The 17,231-nt window shown below is 51.9% G+C and overlaps 1 protein-coding gene across 4 annotated transcripts in view; it reads left to right on the forward strand.

The window, feature by feature from the left end:
* Positions 1–17,231, forward strand: part of tinagl1 (tubulointerstitial nephritis antigen-like 1) — a 235,816-nt gene that overhangs the window by 40,512 nt on the left and 178,073 nt on the right. The window contains exons 1-2 of one of the 4 annotated variants that reach the window (XM_085962314.1): positions 11,750–11,899; positions 12,404–12,758. In XM_085962314.1, coding sequence (XP_085818440.1) covers positions 12,455–12,758 — 304 coding nt within the window. In that variant the 5' untranslated portion in view covers positions 11,750–11,899; positions 12,404–12,454. Of the gene's footprint in view, positions 1–11,749; positions 11,900–11,990; positions 12,070–12,403; positions 12,759–17,231 lie in introns of those variants that run through there. The other 3 variants (XM_085962310.1, XM_085962313.1, XM_085962312.1) reach the window with 3 other exon arrangements.

Consider the following 17,231-nt stretch of genomic DNA (forward strand, 5'->3'; position numbering starts at 1 on the left):
TCCCCTTACAATAGAATCTCCTATTTCTATAGCTCTCCCACTCTTTTTCCTCCCGTCCTGTGCAGCAGAACCACCTACGGTGCCAGGAAGTTGGCTGCTGCTGCCTTCCCCTGATAAGCCATCCTCCCCAACTATATCCAAAGTGGTATATATGTTTGAAAAGGGTATGGTCACAGGGGACCCCTGCACTACCTGCCTGCGCCTACTACTCTGCCTGGTGGTCACCCATTCTCTTCCTGCCTGTGCAGCCTTTACCTGCGGTGTGACCAACTCCCTAAACGTGTTATCCACAATGTCCTCAGCATTGCGAATGCTCCAGTATGCATCCACTCGCAGCTCCAGCGCCGCAATGCAGTCTGTCAGTAGCTGCAGCTGGATACAATTCCCGCACACATGGTTGTCAGGGATACAGGAAGTGTCCCTGATTTCCCACATAGTGCAGGAGGAGCATACAATGGCACAGAGCTCTCCTGCCATGACTTACCCTTTAATTAATTCAAATTAAATTAAATCAATTACACGACAATTAAATGATATACTGAAGGGCCCTTGTTTACCAGCAGTCCCCGCTACACCACAGACACCCTATAAACTATAAACCACAAAATTTAAGTTTGGAAAAAAGGAGAAAGAGCGAAATACTCACCTGCTTTCTGGTGACATCACACTTCGATTACTTTTTACTGCTCTCTCCCTCTCTCGGAGCTCTGAGATTGGTAAGCCTACCTGCGCCTCCACCTCATTTTATATTACTGCCGCCGCCTCGCCACTCCTCACAGGTCCGCCACTGCTGTGGGGCCTACCTGCGCCTCCGCCTCATTTTATATCAACGCTGCCGCCTCGCCGCTCCGCCGCAGCTCAAATGGGTGGCGGTAAGTAGCCCAATTTCTGGGCCTATATGTACTCACTGTGTGAAAGGTGTGTGTTCTTTATTTATTGTATCATATTCAAAGCCTGTGCCTCATCTCAGTCGAGTACTTTTCAGTCTGCCTTCTGCAGCGAGAGGAGAATTGCGATAGTGACACAGTTCAATAGTCAGTACATGGGGTGGGCACTCTCTGTTAAAATCCCTGGATCTGATGGTCAGTTGACTAGATAACGTGCAGGAAAAGGTGTACTCCAGATCATATAGGATGTGAGCTCCACTTACGAGAGTGACTGGTGATGCTGAACCTCGGTGAATATGTAGTGTAAAAACCTGAAAAATATGACAAGTGCCTTAGCACATCATCGGGACATCCCAAAGGACTCTCAGCCAATGAATTCCTTCTGAAGGACCATCACTGCTGTTTTGTGGGTAAACACAGCAGCTAATTTGGCTCACAGCAAAATCCCAGAAACAGCAAATTTATGGAATAAAACCGTAACCAGTTTTCAGTAGGGCGAGGTGAGGGAGGAATGTTGACCAGGATACTGGGAGAGCTCCCCGCCCTTCTTCCAATAGTCATAGAAACATAGAAGATAGGAGCAGGAGTAGGCCATTTGGCCCCTCGAGCCTGCTCCGCCATTCAATGAGATCATGGCTGATCGTCCAAATTCAGTACCCTGTCCCCGCCTTCTCCCCATATCCCTTGATCCCTTTAGCCTTAAGAAATATATCTAAATCCTTCTTGAATATATTTAATGAATCGGCATCAACTGCCTTCTGTGGTAGAGAATTCTACAGGTTCACCACTCTCTGGGTGAAGAAATTCCTCCTCATCTCTGTCCTAAATGGCTTACCCCTTATCTTTAGACTGTGATCCCTGGTTCTGGACTCCCCCGCCATCAGGAACATCCTTCCTGCATCTCGTCTGTCTAGTCCTGCTAGAATTTTATAAGTTTCAATGAGATCCCCTCTCATTCTTCTAAACTCCAGCGAGTACAAGCCCAATCGACCCAATCTCTCCTCATACGTCATTCCTGCCATCCCAGGTATCAGCCTGGTGAATCTTCGCTGAACTCCCTCCATGGCAAGAACATCCTTCCTCAGATAAGGCGACCAAAACTGCACACAATACTCAAGGTGTGGTCTCACCGTGGTTCTGTACAACTGCAGCAAGACATCCTTGTTCCTGTACTCGAACCCTCTCGCTACGAATGCCAACATACCATTTGCCTTCTTAACCGTCAGCTGCACCTGCATGCTTACCTTCAGCGACTGGTGCACAAGGACACCCAGGTCTCGTTGCACTTCCCCTTCTCCCAATCTATTGCTGTTCAGATAATAATCTGCCTTCCTGATTTTGCCACCAAAGTGGATAACCTCGCATTTATCCACATTATACTGCATCTGCCATGCTTCTGCCCAATCACCCAACCTGTCCAAATCATACTGGAGTTTCTCAGCATCCTCCTCATAGCACACATGCCCACCCAGCTTTGTGTCATCTGCAAACTTGGAGATATTACATCTAGTTCCCTCGTCTAGATCATTTATATATATTGTGAATAGTTGGGGTCCTAGGAATGATCCCTGCGGTACCCCACTAGTCATTGCCCACCACTCGGAAAAAGACCCGTTTATTCCAACTCTTTGCTTCCTGTCTGCCAACCAGTTCTCTATCCAAGTCAGTACCTTGCGCCCTATCCCATGTGCCTTAACTTTACACGCTAATCTCTTATGCGGGACCTTACCGAAAGCCTTCTGAAAGTCCCAATACACCACATCCACTGGTTCTCCCTTATCTATTCTATCAGTTACATCCTCAAAAAATTCCAGTAGATTAGTCAAGCACAATTTACCTTTTGTAAATCCATGTTGACTTTGTCCAATCCTGTCACTGTTTTCCAAGTGCTCTGCTATTACATCTTTTATAATGGACTCTAGCATTTTCCCCACTACCGATGTCAGGCTTACCGGTCTATAATGCCCCGTTTTCTCTCTACCACCTTTTTTGAATAGTGCGGTAACATTAGCTACCCTCCAATCCATGGGAACTGTTCCAGAGTCTATCGAATGTTGGAAGATGATCAGCAATGCGTCTATTATTTCTAGGGCCACTTCCTTGAGTACCCTAGGATGTAGATTATCAGGCCCTGGGGATTTATCGGCCTTCAATCCCGTCAATTTCCCTAACACCATTTCCCTACAAATACTGATTTCTTTCAGTTCCTCCCTCTCATTAGACCCTATGTTTTCCGACATCTCTGGAAGGTTATTTGTGTCCTCCTTTGTGAAGACCGAACCAAAGTATGTATTTAATTGATCTGCCATTTCTTTGTTTCCCATTATAAATTCCCCTGATTCTGACTGCAATGGACCTACGCTTGACTTCACCAATCTTTTTCTCTTCACATATCTATAAAAGCTTTTACAGTCAGTTTTTATGTTCCCTGCAAGCTTACTCTCATACTCTATTTTCACGCTCTTAATTAATCCCTTTGTCCTCCTTTGCTGAATCCTAAACTGCTCCCAATCCTCAGGTTTACTGCTTTTTCTGGCCAATTTATATGTCCTCTCCTTGGATCTTATGCTATCCCTAATTTCCCTTGTTAGCCACGGTTGAGTCACCTTTTTTGTTTTATTTTTATGCCAAACATGGATGAACAAATTCTGTAGTTCATCCATGCGATCTTAGAATGTTTGCCATTGCCTATCCACCATCAACCCTTTAAGTAACATTCCCCAATCAATCCTACCCAACTCGCACCTCATACCATCATACTTTCCTTTATTTAAATTCAGGACCCTATTCTCTGAGTCAACTACTTCACTCTCCATCTTAATGAAGAATCCTATCATATTATGATCGCTCCGACCCAAGGGGCCTCACGCAACAAGATTGCTAATTAATCCTCTCTCATTACATAATACCCAGTCTAAGATGGCCTGATCGCTAGTTGTTTCCTTGACATATTGGTCCAGGAAACCATCCCGTATACACTCTAGGAATTCCTCCTCCACAGTATTGTTACTAATTTGGTTAACCCAATCTATATGTAGATTAAAGTCACCCATGATAATTGCCTTGCCCTTGTTGTACGCATCTCTAATTTCCCGTTCAATGCCATCCCGAACCTCCGCATTACTGTTTGAAGGTCTGTATACCACTCCCACTAACGTTTTCTGCCACTTGGTATTTCTCAGTTCTACCCATACAGATTCCACATCATCAGAGCTAATATCCTTCTTTTCAATTGTGTTAATCCTCTCTTTAACCAGCAATGCTACCCCACCTCCTTTTCCTTTTTGCCTATGTTTCCTGAATATTGAATACCCCTGGATGTTGAGTTCCCAGCTTGGTCACCCTGGAGCCATGTTTCCGTAATCCCAATCAGATCATATCCGTTTATCTCTATTTGCGCAGCTAATTCATCCACCTTCTTACAAATGCTCCTCGCATTAAGACACAAGGCCTTCAGGCTTGTTTTTTTAACACTCTTACACCTTTTAGAATTATTATTTACTGTGGCCATGTTTGATTTAAACCCTTGGGGCTAGATTTTCAGTATAGACAGTTTTGGGGCGCTAACCTTAGCGCCCGCCCCAAAGTAGCGCCCCGTTGCCGGAAATTCAGTGGCTTCGCCCTAAGAGGTTGGTGGAGCGCTAAAAGAGGCGTTCCACTACTATCTTTAGGCGCTAAGCCGGCGGTGCAGAGCGCAAGACCCGAGCTTGGGCGCAGCGCACGGCAGACACTCTGGTGCCAGTGAGCTCTTAAAGGGGAAGGGTGCATGTGTGATTTTCAAAGGCAGAGTCTGGGGGGGAAAAGAAGAGGGAGGAGGAAGAGGAAGAGGTGGTGGCGGCGGTGGTGGTGGTGGTGGCGGTGGCGGTGGCGGTGGTGGCCGGAAACATAAATACACCGTTCGCAACAACACACTGGATCCTTCCGCACAACACATGCAGACTGCCTTTTATAGTGCAGGAGGAGTGCCCTTTAATTTGCGCTCCCCAGGGTGTGTTGCGTTCCATTTTACAAACGCTCTGGACGCCAGCCGCACAATGGGGCGGTCCGACTGAATTTTGGATTCGGGGTGGCCAAAGGGCGTTGCACGAGGATGTGACGTCATTTTCTGCGCGCGCATCTGGGCGGCCGCTAAACTTTGCGCCGGCGCTAACGGGCAACTTAATTTGGGGCGGGGCGCAAACTGCGCTGCGCCCGGGCGCTACACGCATAGCGCCCGAAAATCACTTCTCTTAAGGCGCTAACTGCTGGCGCAAGCAACTGAAAATCTAGCCCTTGATTTCTCTGACTGTCACCTTTGTTTTTCTCCTTCCTGTCTTTTGCTTCTATCCTTGTTTCCCTTTCCTCTGTCTCCCTGCTCAGGTTCCCAACCCCCTGCTATTTTAGTTTAAACCCTCCCCCAAAGCACTAGCGAACACTCCCCCTAGGACATCGGTCCCGGTCCTGCCCAGGTGCAAACCGTCCGGTTTGTACTGGTCCCACCTCCCCCAGAACCGGTTCCAATGTCCCAGGAATTTGAATCCCTCCCCCTCACACCATTCCTCTAGCCACGTATTCATCTGAAACATCCTTCTATTTCTACTCTGACTAGCACGTGGCACTGGTAGCAATCCCGAGATTACTACCTTTGAGGTCCTATTTTTTAATTTACCTCCTAACTCCCTATATTCGGCTTTTAGGACCTCATCCCATTTTTTACATATATCGTTGGTACCTATATGCACGACAACAACTGGCTGTTCACCCTCCAAAATATTCTGCAGCCGCTCTGAGACATCCTTGACCCTTGCACCAGGGAGGCAACATCCTGGAGTCACGTTTGCGGCTGCAGAAACACCTATCTATTCCCCTTACAATAGAATCTCCTATTTCTATAGCTCTCCCACTCTTTTTCCTCCCGTCCTGTGCAGCAGAACCACCTACGGTGCCAGGAAGTTGGCTGCTGCTGCCTTCCCCTGATAAGCCATCCTCCCCAACTATATCCAAAGTGGTATATATGTTTGAAAAGGGTATGGTCACAGGGGACCCCTGCACTACCTGCCTGCGCCTACTACTCTGCCTGGTGGTCACCCATTCTCTTCCTGCCTGTGCAGCCTTTACCTGCGGTGTGACCAACTCCCTAAACGTGTTATCCACAATGTCCTCAGCATTGCGAATGCTCCAGTATGCATCCACTCGCTGCTCCAGCGCCGCAATGCAGTCTGTCAGTAGCTGCAGCTGGATACAATTCCCGCACACATGGTTGTCAGGGATACAGGAAGTGTCCCTGATTTCCCACATAGTGCAGGAGGAGCATACAATGGCACAGAGCTCTCCTGCCATGACTTACCCTTTAATTAATTCAAATTAAATTAAATCAATTACACGACAATTAAATGATATACTGAAGGGCCCTTGTTTACCAGCAGTCCCCGCTACACCACAGACACCCTATAAACTATAAACCACAAAATTTAAGTTTGGAAAAAAGGAGAAAGAGCGAAATACTCACCTGCTTTCTGGTGATATCACACTTCGATTACTTTTTACTGCTCTCTCCCTCTCTCGGAGCTCTGAGATTGGTAAGCCTACCTGCGCCTCCACCTCATTTTATATTACTGCCGCCGCCTCGCCACTCCTCACAGGTCCGCCACTGCTGTGGGGCCTACCTGCGCCTCCGCCTCATTTTATATCAACGCTGCCGCCTCGCCGCTCCGCCGCAGCTCAAATGGGTGGCGGTAAGTAGCCCAATTTCTGGGCCTATATGTACTCACTGTGTGAAAGGTGTGTGTTCTTTATTTATTGTATCATATTCAAAGCCTGTGCCTCATCTCAGTCGAGTACTTTTCAGTCTGCCTTCTGCAGCGAGAGGAGAATTGCGATAGTGACACAGTTCAATAGTCAGTACATGGGGTGGGCACTCTCTGTTAAAATCCCTGGATCTGATGGTCAGTTGACTAGATAACGTGCAGGAAAAGGTGTACTCCAGATCATATAGGATGTGAGCTCCACTTACGAGAGTGACTGGTGATGCTGAACCTCGGTGAATATGTAGTGTAAAAACCTGAAAAATATGACAAGTGCCTTAGCACATCATCGGGACATCCCAAAGGACTCTCAGCCAATGAATTCCTTCTGAAGGACCATCACTGCTGTTTTGTGGGTAAACACAGCAGCTAATTTGGCTCACAGCAAAATCCCAGAAACAGCAAATTTATGGAATAAAACCGTAACCAGTTTTCAGTAGGGCGAGGTGAGGGAGGAATGTTGACCAGGATACTGGGAGAGCTCCCCGCCCTTCTTCCAATAGTCATAGAAACATAGAAGATAGGAGCAGGAGTAGGCCATTTGGCCCCTCGAGCCTGCTCCGCCATTCAATGAGATCATGGCTGATCGTCCAAATTCAGTACCCTGTCCCCGCCTTCTCCCCATATCCCTTGATCCCTTTAGCCTTAAGAAATATATCTAAATCCTTCTTGAATATATTTAATGAATCGGCATCAACTGCCTTCTGTGGTAGAGAATTCTACAGGTTCACCACTCTCTGGGTGAAGAAATTCCTCCTCATCTCTGTCCTAAATGGCTTACCCCTTATCTTTAGACTGTGATCCCTGGTTCTGGACTCCCCCGCCATCAGGAACATCCTTCCTGCATCTCGTCTGTCTAGTCCTGCTAGAATTTTATAAGTTTCAATGAGATCCCCTCTCATTCTTCTAAACTCCAGCGAGTACAAGCCCAATCGACCCAATCTCTCCTCATACGTCATTCCTGCCATCCCAGGTATCAGCCTGGTGAATCTTCGCTGAACTCCCTCCATGGCAAGAACATCCTTCCTCAGATAAGGCGACCAAAACTGCACACAATACTCAAGGTGTGGTCTCACCGTGGTTCTGTACAACTGCAGCAAGACATCCTTGTTCCTGTACTCGAACCCTCTCGCTACGAAGGCCAACATACCATTTGCCTTCTTAACCGCCTGCTGCACCTGCATGCTTACCTTCAGCGACTGGTGCACAAGGACACCCAGGTCTCGTTGCACTTCCCCTTCTCCCAATCTATTGCCGTTGAGATAATAATCTGCCTTTCTGTTTTTGCCACCAAAGTGGATAACCTCGCATTTATCCACATTATACTGCATCTGCCATGCTTCTGCCCAATCACCCAACCTGTCCAAATCATACTGGAGTTTCTCGGCATCCTCCCCACAGCACACACGTCCACCTAGCTTTGTGTCATCTGCAAACTTGGAGATATTACATAGAGTTCCCTCGTCTAGATCATTAATATATATTGTGAATAGCTGGGGTCCTAGCACCGATCCCTGCGGTACCCCACTATTCACTGCCTGCCACTCGGAAAAAGACCCGTTTATTCCAACTCAGGGGATCTTTAACATTCCCCTGAACAGCTGAAAGGCAGCAACTCCGACAGCTCCTTCAGCACTGTCCCTCCGACAGTGCAGCGCACCACCAGTACTGCCCCTCCGACAGTGCAGCACTCCCTCAGCACTGCCCCTCCAATAGTGCAGCGCTCCCTCAGTACTGCCCCTCTGACAGTGCGGCGCTCCCTCAGTACTGCCCCTCTGACAGTGCAGCACTCCCTCAGTACTGCCCCTCCGAAAGTGCAGCACTCCCTCAGTACTGCCCCTCCAATAGTGCAGCGCTCCCTCAGTACTGCCCCTCTGACAGTGCGGCGCTCCCTCAGTACTGACCTTCCGACAGTGCAGCGTTCCCTCATTACTGCCCCTCTGACAGTGCAGCACTCTCTCAGTACTGCCCCTCCAACAGTGCAGCGCTCCCTCAGTACTGACCTTCCGACAGTGCAGCGTTCCCTCAGTACTGACCTTCCGACAGTGCAGCGTTCCCTCATTACTGCCCCTCTGACAGTGCAGCACTCTCTCATTACTGCCCCTCTGACAGTGCAGCACTCCCACAATGCTGACCCTCCGACAGTGCACCACTCCCTCATTACTGCCCCTCCGACAGTGCAGTGCTCCTTTCACTACTGCATTGGTGTGTCAGCCTGGATTATGTGCTCAAATCTTGCAATGAGGCTTGAACCCACGACCTTCTGACTCAGAGGCAGGAGTGATACCACACCCAAGCCAACATATAAAAGCTGATTTAATGAGTGCCCGCTCGCAGCATGGAGCTATTTATTATAATGAATGGAGCATTGCAGGCAGCGCGTCTGTGATTTCCCAGTATTCATAGCAGTGGAGGGCCAGACTCCATGCCGGGACGAAGCATTGGGAGAATCAACTGAAAGCAAAGTCTTAGCCTCAATGAAATAAAGTAGAAAAAGGAAATGGGTTTTGAATTTGAAGTTTGATTAATTCACTAGAGTTGTATTTTCATTGTGTAAATATTGGTAAGACCGAAGCGATTGTCTTGGGCCCGCCCCACAAACTCTGTTCTCTTGCCACCGCTCCTTGCCTCGCCCTGACCACTGCCTCAGACTGTTCGCCACCTTGGCATCGTATTTGACCCCGAGATGAGCTTCTGATCACAGATCCACTCCATCGCCAAGACCGCCTACTTCCACCTCCGTAACATCGCCCGTCTCTGCCCCCGCCTCCGCTCATCCACTGCGGAAACCCTCATTCATGCCTTTGTTCCAGACTTGACTATTTCAACCCAGTCCCGTTCACCCATCACCCCCTGTGCTCAATGCCCCTTGTCCGAACTCACACCCAGTCCTGTTCACCCATCACCCCCTGTGCTCGCTGCCCCGTGTCCTAACTCACACCCAGTCCCGTCCACCCATCACCCCCTGTGCTCACTGCCCCGTGTCCTAACTCACACCCAGTCCCGTTCACCCATCACCCCCTGTGCTCACTGCCCCGTGTCCTAACTCGCACCCAGTCCCGTTCACCCATCACCCCCTGTGCTCACTGCCCCGTGTCCTAACTCGCACCCAGTCCCGTTCACCCATCACCCCCTGTGCTCACTGCCCCGTGTCCGAACTCACACCCAGTCCTGTTCACCCATCACCCCCTGTGCTCGCTGCCCCGTGTCCTAACTCACACCCAGTCCCGTCCACCCATCACCCCCTGTGCTCACTGCCCCGTGTCCTAACTCACACCCAGTCCCGTTCACCCATCACCCCCTGTGCTCACTGCCCCGTGTCCGAACTCACACCCAGTCCTGTTCACCCATCACCCCCTGTGCTCGCTGCCCCGTGTCCTAACTCACACCCAGTCCCGTCCACCCATCACCCCCTGTGCTCACTGCCCCGTGTCCTAACTCACACCCAGTCCCGTTCACCCATCACCCCCTGTGCTCGCTGCCCCGTGTCCTAACTCACACCGAGTCCCGTTCACCCATCACCCCCTGTGCTCAATGCCCCTTGTCCGAACTCACACCCAGTCCCGTTCACCCATCACCCTGTGCTCGCTGCCCCGTGTCCTAACTCACACCCAGTCACGTTCACCCATCACCCCCCATGCTCACTGCCCCGTGTCCTAACTCGCACCCAGTCCCGTTCACCCATCACCCCCTGTGCTCACTGCCCCGTGTCCTAACTCACACCCAGACCTGTTCACCCATCACCCCGAGCTCACTGCCCCGTGTCCTAACTCGCACCCAGTCCCGTTCACCCATCACCCCCTGTGCTCACTGCCCCGTGTCCTAACTCACACCCAGACCTGTTCACCCATCACCCCGAGCTCACTGCCCCGTGTCCTAACTCGCACCAAGTCCCTTTCACCCATCACCCCCTGTGCTCACTGCCCCGTGTCCTAACTCACACCCCGTCCCGTTCACCCATCACCCCGTGCTCACTGCCCCGTGTACTAACTCACACCGAGTCCCGTTCACCCATCACCCCTGTGCTCACTGCCCCGTGTCCTAACTCACACCCAGTTCCGTTCACCCATCACCCCTGTGCTCGCTGACCCGTGTCCTAACTCGCACCAAGTCCCGTTCACCCATCACCCCTGTGCTCGCTGACCCGTGTCCTAACTCGCACCAAGTCCAGTTCACCCATCACCCCTGTGCTCGCTGACCCGTGTCCTAACTCGCACCAATTCCCGTTCACCCATCACCCCTGTGCTCGCTGACCCGTGTCCTAACTCGCACCAAGTCCCGTTCACCCATCACCCCTGTGCTCGCTGACCCGTGTCCTAACTCGCACCAATTCCCGTTCACCCATCACCCCTGTGCTCGCTGACCCGTGTCCTAACTCGCACCAAGTCCCGTTCACCCATCACCCCTGTGCTCGCTGACCCATGTCCTAACTCGCACCAAGTCCAGTTCACCCATCACCCCTGTGCTCGCTGACCCGTGTCCTAACTCGCACCAAGTCCCGTTCACCCATCACCCCTGTGCTCGCTGACCTACATGGCTCCCAGTTAAGTAATGTCTCGATTTAAAAATTCACATCCTTGTTTTCAAATCCCTCCATGGCCTCGACCCACCTCATCTCTGTAACCTCCTCCAATCCTACAACCCTCCGAGATCTCTGCGCTCCTCCAATTCTGGCCACTTTAACATCCCTGATTTTAATCGCTCCACCATTGGTGGCCATGCCTTCTGTTGCCTGGGCCCTGAGCTCTGGAATTCCCTGTCTAAACCTCTGCGCCTCACTACCTCTGCTCCTTTAAGACACTCCTTAAAACCTACTTCTTTCACCAAGCTTTTGGTCACCTGTCCTAATATGTTCTCATGCGGCTAGGTGTCAAAATTTGTTTTATAACGCTCCTGTGATGCGCCTTGGGACGTTTCACTAGGGTAAAGGGCGCTGCATAAATGCGGGTTGTTGTTGTGTCGGGGTGTGAAGCACAGGGCAGCAGGCGAGCTGTGAGAGAGTGCCGGCTCCTCCCTGCAGTCGGTGTGTGTGCAGAACCCGCCCACGCCGTGCGCTGCACTGCCTGTGAGGGCCTCACGGGGGCGGGTCGCCCGCTACATAAGCAGGGAGTGACTGCTGAACCTGAACACTCGCTGCCGAGTTCGGGTCACACAAACCCCGGGCAGACAAAGTCCAGCTCCCCACAGCAACATTACTCGCCGTGAACCTGCCGCCGGCACCGCACCGAGGTAACTGGAGCGTTTAAACTCAACACCGCCGGCTTAATCCTCCCGGCCAGGAGGGGCTGAGTGTAAAACTTAGAACTAAACTGGTCCGACTTTGAACTGACTGCTGTGCTTGAGCAGGGGTGGGAAGGATGGGTCTCTGGGCTCGGGTTTGCAGCTACTCCTGGCAACAGGTTTGTGAAATTGCAAAAACTGAAATTTACAGGAGATGCAATCAGGTGGAAAATGTGAATTTTAACAGTAGTATTTGTGGCGGATGGACGATTTATAATAGTTGAGTCTGCTTACTGATATATCTGTAGGGGAATCTCTGGGAGTTACAGAACATCAGGCAGGTATATTATAAGTGAATATTTAACACTATCAAACTATGGGATGGGGCGACAGGCGAGCCAGCGAATGGAACTCACTGAGGGGCAATGATTTACTGAGGATGAGATGAAAGTTGAAGACTGGGATGTGTGAATGTGAATGTGCTTTGACTTACCCTCTCCCCCTCTGTTACAGGACTGAGGGAGCCGCTGATTTCTCTGCCAGTTTGGAAGCTGCCGGTTGCCAATGGGTGCCAGCCTTGCCCCCGCTGTCCTGATGCTCCTCGCCCTCCTGTCACCGGGGCTGTGGGCCGGCCGCAGCCGCCGGGAGCTGAGCCCAGGCTTACATCGCTCGGGGATCCGCGACCCTCGGGGCTCCTACTGCAGCCGCCTGGGGTCGTGCTGTCCGGGCAGGGACGATATCTGCACGGTGCCTTACATCGACACCATCTGTTACTGCGATCTCTTCTGTAACCGGACCGTGTCTGACTGCTGCCCCGATTTCTGGGCATTCTGCCTGGGGACCCAGCCTCCCAGCGACCCCAGGCTCGGTAAGGAACCCATTCATGTATCAGGAGCACACCAGTCTGATGGACAAGCGGGGTGCGGGGGGCGTCTACCGGGCATTCGGTACTTCTCGTGTTCCACGCGTTTACAAATCAGCAAAAATAGCCGATTAATTGAATGTTTTTCAGTTTCTGCAGTTTTACTTGGGATTGGGGAAAGGGTATCAGGAGAGTATCAACAACTTGTATTTATATAGCGCCTTTAACGTAGTAAAACATCCCAAGGCACTTCACAGGAGTGTTATAAAACAAAATTTGACACAGCCACAAAGGAGAAATTAGGGCAGGTGACCAAAAGTTTGGTCAAAGAGGCAGGTTTTAAGGAGCGTTGTAAAGGAGGAAAGAGAGGTAGCGAGGTTCGGGGAGGGAATTCCAGAGCTTCGGGCCTCGGCAGCTGAAGGCACGGCCACCAATGGTTGAGCGATTATAATCAAGAGGACAGAATTAGAGGAGCGCAGATATCCGGGGGGGGGGGCGGTGGTTGTGGTGGTGGGGGTTGTGGGGCTGAAGGAGATTACAGAGATAGGGAGGGGGCGAGGCCATGGAGGGATTTGAAAACATGGATGAGAATTTTGAAATCAAGACGTTGCTTAACCAGGAGCCAATATAGGCCAGCGAGCACAGGGGGTGATGGGTGAACGGGACTTGGTGCGAGTTAGGACACAGGCAGCCAAGTTTTGGATGACCTCAAGTTTACGGAGGGTAGAACGTGGGAGGCCAGCCAGGAGTGCGTTGGAATAGTCAAGTCTGGAGGTAACAAAGGCATGGATGAGGGTTTCGGCAGCGGATGAGCTGAGGTAGAGGCGGAGTTGGGCAATGTTATGGAGGTGGAAATAGCCGGTCTTGGTGATGCCGCAGATATGTAGTCGGAAGCTCATTTCAGGGTCAAATATGACACCAAGGTTGCGAACAGTCTGGTTGAGTCTCAGACAGATGTTCGGGAGAGGGATGGTGTTAGGGAGAGGGATGGAGTCAGTGGATAGGGAACGGAGTTTGTGGCGGGGACCGGAGACAATGGCTTCGGTCTTCCCAATATTTAGTTGGAGGAAATTTCTACTCATCATCCAGAACTGGATATCGGACAAGCAGTGTGACAATTTAGAGATAGTGGCGGGGTCGAGAGAGGTGGTGGTGAGATAGAGCTGGGTGTCGTCAGCGTACATGTGGAAACTGACTGTTTTCAGATGATGTCGCCAAGGGGCAGCATGTAGATAAGAAATAGGAGGGGCCAAGGATAGCTCCTTGGGGGACTCCAGAGGTAACGATGCGGGAGCGGGAAGAGAAGCCGTTGCAGGTGATTCTCTGGCTACGATTAGATAGATAAGAATGGAACCAGGCAAGTCTGGTCCTACCCAGCTGGACGATGATGTCTTGGTGAGCTGTGTTCAGTGTCTGTCTCCCGGCGGGGCAGTTTGCCAGGTGTCGCAATGAGCTGTGTTCGGTGTCTCTCTCCAGGTGGGGCAGTTTGCCAGGCATCGTGGTGAGCTGTGTTCAGTGTCTCTCTCCTGGCGGGGCAGTTTGCCAGGTGTCGCAATGAGCTGTGTTCGGTGTCTCTCTCCAGGTGGGGCAGTTTGCCAGGTGTCGCAATGAGCTGTGTTCAGTGTCTCTCTCCTGGCGGGACAGTTTGCCAGGTGTCGCAATGAGCTGTGTTCAGTGTCTCTCTCCCGGCGGGACAGTTTGGCAGGTGTCGCAATGAGCTGTGTTCAGTGTCTCTCTCCAGGTGGGGCAGTTTGCCAGGCATCGTGGTGAGCTGTGTTCACTGTCTCTCTCCCGGCGGGACAGTTTGCCAGGCATCGTGGTGAGCTGTGTTCACTGTCTCTCTCCCGGTGGGACAGTTTGCCAGGCATCGTGGTGAGCTGTGTTCACTGTCTCTCTCCCGGTGGGACAGTTTGCCAGGCATCGTGGTGAGCTGTGTTCACTGTCTCTCTCCCGGTGGGACAGTTTGCCAGGCATCGTGGTGAGCTGTGTTCACTGTCTCTCTCCCGGTGGGACAGTTTGCCAGGCATCGTGGTGAGCTGTGTTCACTGTCTCTCTCCCGGCGGGACAGTTTGCCAGGTGTCGCAATGAGCTGTGTTCACTGTCTCTCTCCCGGTGGGACAGTTTGCCAGGTGTCATGGTGAGCTGTGTTCACTGTCTCTCTCCCGGCGGGGCAGTTTGCCAGGTGTCATGGTGAGCTGTGTTCACTGTCTCTCTCCCGGCGGGACAGTTTGCCAGGTGTCATGGTGAGCTGTGTTCACTGTCTCTCTCCCGGTGGGACAGTTTGCCAGGTGTCCTGGTGAGCTGTGTTCACTGTCTCTCTCCCGGTGGGACAGTTTGCCAGGTGTCATGGTGAGCTGTGTTCAGTGTCTCTCTCCCGGCGGGACAGTTTCCCAGGTGTCGCAATGAGCTGTGTTCACTGTCTCTCTCCCGGTGGGACAGTTTGCCAGGTGTCATGGTGAGCTGTGTTCACTGTCTCTCTCCCGGCGGGGCAGTCTGCCAGGTGCCGCGGTGAGCTGTGTTCAGTGTCTCTTTCCCAGCGGGACAGTTTGGCAGGTGTCATGGTGAGCTGTGTTCACTGTCTCTCTCCCGGTGGGGCGGTTTGGCAGGTGTCGTGTTGAGCTGTGTTCAGTGTCTCTCTCCCGGTGGGACAGTTTCCCAGGTGTCGCAGTGAGCGGTGTGCCATGTCTCTCTCCCGGTGGGGCAGTTTGCCAGGTGTTGTGGTGAGCTTTGTTCGGTGTCTCTCTCCCAGCGGGCCTCTTTGCCAGCTGTCACGGTGAGCTGTGTTCAGTGTCTCTCTCACAGTGGGACAGTTTCCAAGGTGTCACGGTGAGCTGTGTTCAGTGTCTCTTTTCCGGCGCGGCAGTTTGCCAGCTGTCACGGTGAGCGGTGTTCGGTGTCTGTCTCCCGGCGGGGCAGTTTGCCAGGCATCGTGGTGAGATGTGTTCGGTGTCTTGCTCCCGGCAGGGCAGTTTGCCAGGCATCATGGTGAGCTGTGTTCGGTGTCTCTTTCCCAGCGGGACAGTTTGCCAGGCATCGTGGTGAGCTGTGTTCACTGTCTCTCTCCCGGCGGGACAGTTTGCCAGGCATCGCGGTGAGCTGTGTTCGGTGTCTCTCTCCCGGCGGGGCAGTTTGCCAGGCATCGCGGTGAGCTGTGTTCGGTGTCTCTCTCCCGGCGGGGCAGTTTGCCAGGCATCGCGGTGAGCTGTGTTCGGTGTCTCTTTCCCAGCGGGACAGTTTGCCAGGTGCCGTGGTAAGCTGTGTTCAGTGTCTCTGTCTCGGCGGGGCAGTTTGCCAGGCATCGCGGTGAGCTGTGTTCGGTGTCTCTCTCCTGGCGGGACAGTTTGCCAGGTGTCATGGTGAGCTGTGTTCGGTGTCTCTCTCCCGGCGGGACAGTTTGCCAGGTGTTGTGGTGAGCTGTGTTCACTGTCTCTCTCTCCAGACAGGTCAATTTGACAGGTGTCGCGGTGAGCTGTGTTCGGTGTCTCTCTCTCCAGACAGGTCAATTTGACAGGTGTCGCGGTGAGCTGTGTTCACTGTCTCTCTCTCCAGACAGGTCAATTTGACAGGTGTCGCGGTGAGCTGTGTTCGGTGTCTCTCTCTCCAGACAGGTCAATTTGACAGGTGTCACGGTGAGCTGTGTTCGGTGTCTCTCTCTCCAGACAGGTCAATTTGACAGGTGTCACGGTGAGCTGTGTTCACTGTCTCTCTCTCCAGACAGGTCAATTTGACAGGTGTCACGGTGAGCTGTGTTCGGTGTCTCTCTCTCCAGACAGGTCAATTTGACAGGTGTCACGGTGAGCTGTGTTCACTGTCTCTCTCTCCAGACAGGTCAATTTGACAGGTGTCACGGTGAGCTGTGTTCGGTGTCTCTCTCTCCAGACAGGTCAATTTGACAGGTGTCACGGTGAGCTGTGTTCGGTGTCTCTCTCCTGGCGGGACAGTTTGACAGGTGTCGTGGTGAGCTGTGTTCACTGTCTCTCTACCGACGGGACAGTTTTCTGTGTGTTGCCGGATGTTGCAACAGGAACAGCCAATGAGACTCCAGCTGCTCCCTGTAGCTTACATCGAACTATCTTTAGCTGGGTGAAGGCAGGATGTTAGATGGTGGATACCTGGCTCTTGCTGGCCTCTCATAGCAAGGTGTTATTGCAGTAGACCAAACTCCCAATTCTGGACGAGTGGTCGGGAATTAGTGTGGATCAGCAGTGCTGGGGTAGGGTGATGTCAAAAGAAGCACATTGAGATAGCAGTGTAGATATGGGCAAGCAAGGAGGAGAGTTCCAGTGTGTTGGTTGGCATTTTACAGAGCACGCCCCCTTCGAGACGAGTCGCTCTCAGCCAAGGAGATGGCAGGGACAGTACAGTTGGCCTCAGTTCCTTGAGCTAGGAAAAAGTCACACAATGGGGAGAGGGCCTCAGACCCAGGATCAGTCCCCCGGTACAAGAGAGAAGACCGAGACAGACCGAGAGAGCGAGAGA

This window comes from Somniosus microcephalus, chromosome 20 (assembly GCF_052327205.1).
Source record: "Somniosus microcephalus isolate GS21.2 chromosome 20, FLI_Smic_1.0, whole genome shotgun sequence".
In the NCBI taxonomy this organism is placed as follows: Eukaryota; Metazoa; Chordata; class Chondrichthyes; order Squaliformes; family Somniosidae; genus Somniosus; species Somniosus microcephalus.